Source organism: Chrysochloris asiatica, unplaced genomic scaffold (genome assembly GCF_000296735.1).
Source record: "Chrysochloris asiatica unplaced genomic scaffold, ChrAsi1.0 scaffold00017, whole genome shotgun sequence".
In the NCBI taxonomy this organism is placed as follows: domain Eukaryota; kingdom Metazoa; phylum Chordata; class Mammalia; order Afrosoricida; family Chrysochloridae; genus Chrysochloris; species Chrysochloris asiatica.
Window position 1 is genome coordinate 11,601,693 of NW_006408535.1, and position 6,420 is coordinate 11,608,112.

Genomic DNA, 6,420 nt, shown 5'->3' on the forward strand with positions numbered 1-6,420 from the left:
AAACAAGTTATATGAATTGTTGAATGTGAAACTGATGATGTGCCCTGTAAACTTTCACTCAATCCACAATAAAAACCTTAAATTAAAAAAAAGAACTTGTGACTTCTTGTTGTCAAGTGCACCCCAGTCGGTTCCAACTCATAGGGCTCTATATAGGATTTCTGAGGAGCAGCTGGTGAGTTCTAACCACCAACCTTGCACTTAAAACTGACATTGAGGTCTAGTGCTTATCCTATCCACACCAGGACTCCTAGATAAATTTAAAAGATAAGATAATAATTTTACTTTTTCTAGCAATTTCATGTTTTTTCTTAAGTTCATTTTGCTGCTGTCAGTAAAGTTATACCCTTTCTTCATTGAAAACAGGTTACAAATATCTTTGGGCAGCTTTTTAGAAATACCTACTTGTTAATATGTATTTGTGAGAAAGACACAGCCTATGATCTGTGATAAATTATAATAAGAAAATTAGGCTTGGGATTTTGGAGATGTGCCTTCTCCCCACATTCTCTTCCATTGTTGTTAAGCGCTGTAGAGTGGGTCCCTAGTCATAGTGACCTTGTAAAGGGTTTCTAAGGAGCAGCTGATGGGTTTAAACTGTCACTTTGTGGTTCAAATTGATCTTGCGGGCCAGTGCTTATTGTACAGGGTTACGCTCAGCTAATGTCAGTAACAAATTCATTAATTCATATATGTAGTGCATGTTCATTTGTGTCAGTTGATTATAACTATTTATTTAGGTTGTAGTGATGATTTTATTTTACTTAGGTTACTTTTATTTATATCATTGATTTGCCTTTTCTTAGATGTGTAGCACTTTGCAGTTTAGGTATTTGGATTTGTGAAGAACTTGTCCATGAGTCTCATCATCCTCAAATTAAAGAAGCGCTGAATGTAATTTGTGTCTCATTAAAGGTAAAAAAAAATCAGTGTAATATTTAGTTAGAATGCATGGTTATTTTTTTAAATCTTCTTTAAATGGAAATTATTATATCATGTGCCTTTAATAAATGTTTTCATTATTTATGTGTTACTTTATTGTTTCCCTAATCCCAATTCATATCTCTACATACATATGAGGAGGCTTCAAAAGTTTTATGGGAAAACTCCATTATCTTTTCATTTCTTTGTCTAGACAAACTTTTTAAAACCCCCTCATATGAATGACTTCCAAAAAGAAAACTAGTCATTTAAGAACTTACAAAAGTTACTTTCTTTATTTGTTTTTAAACACTACTTTTCTACTTCCTAAAATGAAGTTTTTGACTTTTTGGCTGTATCATTCAACTTAAATGCCCTCTTTGTAGCCAGAGTAAGATTTGTTCAGAAGTAATAGAATGCTGTTGGGAGACTTTGAATGAGGAGATGGGTATTTTTCAGTTTGTGAAAGGATGCATATTGTTTTTTCTGTCTTAATACTTGTAACATCTATAGCACCTTCACATACAAAGTACTCTAATAATTGTTTTTAAATAATACCTATTTATGTGGAATTTCTGAGTATATACTATGTTTGCTTAGACAGAGTTAGGGGTATCAGAATAGGAGAAGATAATTATAAATCTTAGCTGAGAAAGATTAAAATAAGAGTAATAGAATATAAAAGGCTGAAAATAATACCAAATCAGTTATGCATAAACTGATTGAGTACAGACAAAGCAGACATCATTTTGATGTGGTTGGTTATCAGTGAAAACTTTGGGGAAAGAAGGCATTTGAATCAGGGCTTGAAGAGTCAGATGGAATTTAAACATAGAGTGATAAGCATAAAAGATGTAAATTCTTTAGTCATTAGAGAGTCATCAAAGGATTTTAAATGTGTAGACTATCAGCATTAGAACCATGCTTTAGAAGATTAATTTGAAACTACTGTATATAGTTAGTAGATTGGAGTGGAGGAAAGATTGATAACAAGTAGTTGAGCAGCTTTTATAGAAATTCAAGTAAGAGAGAATGAAATAAAACATTAATGAAGACAGTTCTAATATTGTTGTTGTTAAGAGCTGTTGAGTCTGTTCCTACATATAGGAACCCTGGACAGGGTTTCCAAGGAGTGGTTAGTGAGTTTTAACTACCAACCTTATGGTTCAAACCAACCTTGTGGTCAAGTGCTTATCCTGCAGTGCCACACCAGGACCCCAATTAAAAAGAAAAAATCAAATTGCTTTGTGTCTTTAGAATGCATTGTGAATTTTTTTTTTTATAGCTATAGGTTCATTTTTCTAGTTTATTTTAATAAACATGCTTCATAAATGTAGTTTAACATCAAGAAATATATGAAATTTTAAGTTTTTTAATAGCTAATGTATTGATTAATAGTTGAGAAATAATATTTTAATACTTTTTTGTGTTTACTACAGTTTACCAATAAGACAGTCGCACATGTAGCTTGTAACATGCTTCACATGTTGGTTCATTATATACCTAGACTTCAGATTTACCAGCCAGATTCTCCCTTGAAAATTATTCAGGTAAGTATTTTGTTATTTTGTATTCTGACCGTGTTTTAGGGACTTTTAGATTCGAATACCTTGAAATACAAAATTACGTAATAATTTTCTTCAAATCTTGTATAACAAAATAATACTTACCTGTATAATCCTGATGTGGTGTACTGTAGGGTAAGCACTGAACTGCTCACCACAAAGTGACAGTTCAAATCTACCAACCACTCCTTGGAAGAGCCCTCTCTGTACAGGGTTGCTATTGGTCACAATCAACTCAATGGCACTTAACAACAGTAATGGTTTTCCAAGATATCAAAGTTTATGACAACTCTTGGTATTTTCTGTCTATGTTGTGGCCCTTATTTTGGAGAAAGTAAAAATAGTAATTTTTACTAATTATATCTATTGTAAGAAAAATTAAATGTTACATGCAAACTTGTAATGCATGCCGTTGTCTTTGTAAATACGTATTTAGCTTATATTTATTTTTGTAAATACGTATTTAGCTTATATTTATCTTTGTTTTCTCTCTTAGGTAATGAAAACATTCTATCTTTCTAGTTACCAAAATCAGAATTTTTATTCCTTCCTTTCCTTTTTTTTTAAAATTCATTGTCTCTTGTATTTCCTATTTCATCTGGCTTCATTTCTTTCATGAGATACTGCAATAGTCTTATAACTGGTTTCCTTGCTTCTAAGCTCTTCCCCATCAAGTCATTATTCACATGACTCATGTCACCTGTCTGCAGAAAATACAAAAACAGAATGTCTGAGTGATTTTCCTTTGCTTATAAAACAAGAACCAAATTCTTTAGCTGTGACCCAACCTGCCTCTCCAGGATCACATACTAATTAATCTCTGTGATACAGGTAACTGAATCTGCTTGCTATTTCCCAAATGTACTCATCACTCTCTTTTCCCTACCCCAAATCATCTTTTTCTTCTGGCCACTCCCTCCTTTTAGGTATTAACTTAAATGCTATCTCCTCAAAAAAAATTAATGTATTATCTTCATATTCTTTTAGCATTTGTAGTAAAAGTGCAAACTATTATTTGTTAAGTGCCCCCAGTGTTCCACTCAATGTGCCAGTCGTTGTTTTTTTTAATCACATTTAATTTTTCTTATAAATTTTTTGAGATGGCTATTATTTTCTCTTAGTTACATTTTTTAGATGAGAAAGCTGAGGGTTTAGGAACTTCATGAAGTCACAAGCTAACAGAGCAAAACAATGTTCAAATCTAAGTGAAAACCTAAAGTTCCACCTTTTTTCTCTAAAGCACATTAGTAGCTTCTATTATAGCATTAAATATTTCTCTGTACAATATTCTAAGCTCCTTTAAGACAAGGATATATTTGTCTTTTATCATTTTTCATGCCTAGGATGAATTCATATAGAAAATAATTTGTATCTGTTAAGTTGATTGTATTGTTGTTAAGAACTTGGGTTAGAGGTTAGACATACCTGGGTGTAAGTAGCCCTATCTCTGCCACTTACACTGTGTGTGGACAAGTTATTTAATCCTCTTAACTTTTCCTGTATATTTGAAATAAAAATATCTACTTCATAGAATGCCTCTAAAAGACTAAGTGAAAAGTACATGCAAAGCACTTAGCACTTTTTGGTATGTAAATGATAATACGTGTTGAGTACAGTTATTATTGGGAAACCCTGGTGTGGCACTGTAGGATAAGTACTGGACTGCTGACTATAAGATCGGCGGTTCATATCCACCAGCCACTCCACATAAACCCTGTACAGGGTAGCTATGAATCGGAACGGACTCGACAGTACTTAATAGCAATAACAGCTGTTACCAGTATAATGTACGTAGTATATGTTATATGTCCATGTATAAATGTGCATGTGTTCCTCTAATATTGAAACATGAAATTTTTGAAAAAATTTGAAAATTTTACCCTTTAATAAATGATTATTCTGCTCAAAAATGAAGGTTCTTTTAAATAAGCAATTTGGTTTGGTTTGACTTGTTTTGTTGTTATTTCTCATTTGAAAGCCTTGGAATGTTTTATTTTCTTTATCTGTTTACATATTATTAATGCTTACTTAAGGAGCTCTGGTAGCGTAGTGGTTACGAATCGGGCTGCGAACCTTAAGGTCAGCAGTTCGAAACTACCAGCCGCTCCGCGGGAGAAAGATGAGGCTTTCTACTCCCGTAAAGATTTACACCCTCGGAAACCCTGTACAGGGTCGCTATGGGTCGGACCCGACTCGATGGCACTTAACAACAACAACAACACTTAAGTACTGGTGTGGTGCTGTAGGATACGTATTGGACTGCTAACCATAAGATCAGTGGTTCAAATCTACCAGCTGCTCCTTGGAAATCCTATACAAGGTCGCTATGTGTCAGAACAGACTCTATGTCACTTAACAACAACAATACTTTAAAGTGTATAGAGTTTGCAAATTCCTTCACGCCGTGTTATAGTGATGAAGGGCTATAGATAAATGTATAGAGCTAATAATTCCCATCTCTAACTGAATAAGATATTTATTTATAGAACTAGTCATAGAAGCCTTATGTTATTTACCAGTATTAAGGAGCTGCAAGGAACTCTGGTAACATAGTGATTACGAGTTGGACTGCTAACTTCAGAGTCAGCAGTTCGAAACTACCAGCACTTCCGTGGGAGAAAGATGAGGCTTTCCGTTCCTATGAAGATTTATAGCCGCCTTTTCCATACATTGAAATCTGTGAGAGCTGATCTGCCTTGTTTTTCTGGGTCTCATAAGTTTTCTGCCTTTGACAGAGTGTGATCTTACAACTTTTCTATCACTCACTATTATTGGAAAATATCTGAGTTTTCTTTTCTGACATGTTTCTGCTTTACACATATCTGACTCACAGATTTTACTGTATATTATGAGAAATTATTCTGTATAATGCATTAAAACAATAATTTGCAAAAATTTTAAAGCATTCAGTAAAAATTTTACCTCTAGACATTGTAACATTCACATACAAATTGAACATGACCAGGTAATTTCCAAAGTAAATGATGACTCTATAAATGAATTTTTTGCTTATTTAATAATCTTTTGAAATGTTATTTCATAGCTTTTGACAGTTTTATTTGTATAATTGTTGTTGTTAAGTGCCGTCGAATCAATTCCAACCCATAGCGACCCTGTAATAGAGTTTCCAAGGAGCGGCTGGTGAGCTTGAACCACCGACCTTGCAGTTCAAATGACTTTGCAGTCCAATGAATTAGCCAACAGCACCACACCAGGACTCCATTTGTATAATAGTGTGTGTTGAATGAAAAACATTATAAAATATCCCTTTAAAAATTTTTTGTACATAAATTCATAGAAAGGGGAGCACAGTGGCTCCATATGATAAGCACTGGACTATGAACCACAAGGTCCACAGTTCAAGTCCACCAGTTTCTCCACAGGAGAAAAGATGAGGTTTTCTGCTCCTGTGAAGATTTAAATCCTCAAAGGAAACCTATACAAGGTCACTATGAGTCAGAAACGGCTTGTAGACATACTTAACAACATACACAGAAAGGTATACATGTGGAGGTCTTAAATTCCCAGCTAATGAATTTGATCCTTGTTTTAGGAAAAGAAAAAATAACACAGAATTCTTTTTTTCTTAATGTTTTATTGTGTTCATTGCCATGGTTTCAATCCCCTCTGTGCATCATCAACCAACCAAAGGGTATACACCACAAGCCCCCCCTACCCCCCTGTCGTCAGCACACAGCCCTCTCCCTCTCCGGATCTAAAGTCCCCACGTCATCGCCTCTGCCTCCATCTCAGGCATCACTGCTTCGCTGGGTAGGGTCCCGTTCTCCGCTGTTCTCCCTTGATGGTCCCAGGGACCTCTGCTCCTAGACTGAAAAGCTAATTCCTCCCCTCCTTGCCACAAAATGTCTACCTTTACATTTCCAACCCTCACAATCAGTCCTGATAACAATTATTCACTATTGTATCACAAGAG

At 34.5% G+C, this 6,420-nt stretch overlaps 1 protein-coding gene across 4 annotated transcripts in view; it reads left to right on the forward strand.

Annotated features, from left to right (window-relative positions):
• Positions 1 to 6,420, forward strand: part of RALGAPA1 (Ral GTPase activating protein, alpha subunit 1 (catalytic)) — a 261,272-nt gene that overhangs the window by 145,690 nt on the left and 109,162 nt on the right. For all 4 annotated transcript variants that reach the window (XM_006835341.1, XM_006835339.1, XM_006835340.1 and 1 more), the window contains 2 exons: positions 807 to 915; positions 2,361 to 2,471. In XM_006835341.1, the coding sequence (XP_006835404.1) occupies positions 807 to 915; positions 2,361 to 2,471 (220 nt within the window). The remainder of the gene's footprint in view (positions 1 to 806; positions 916 to 2,360; positions 2,472 to 6,420) is intronic.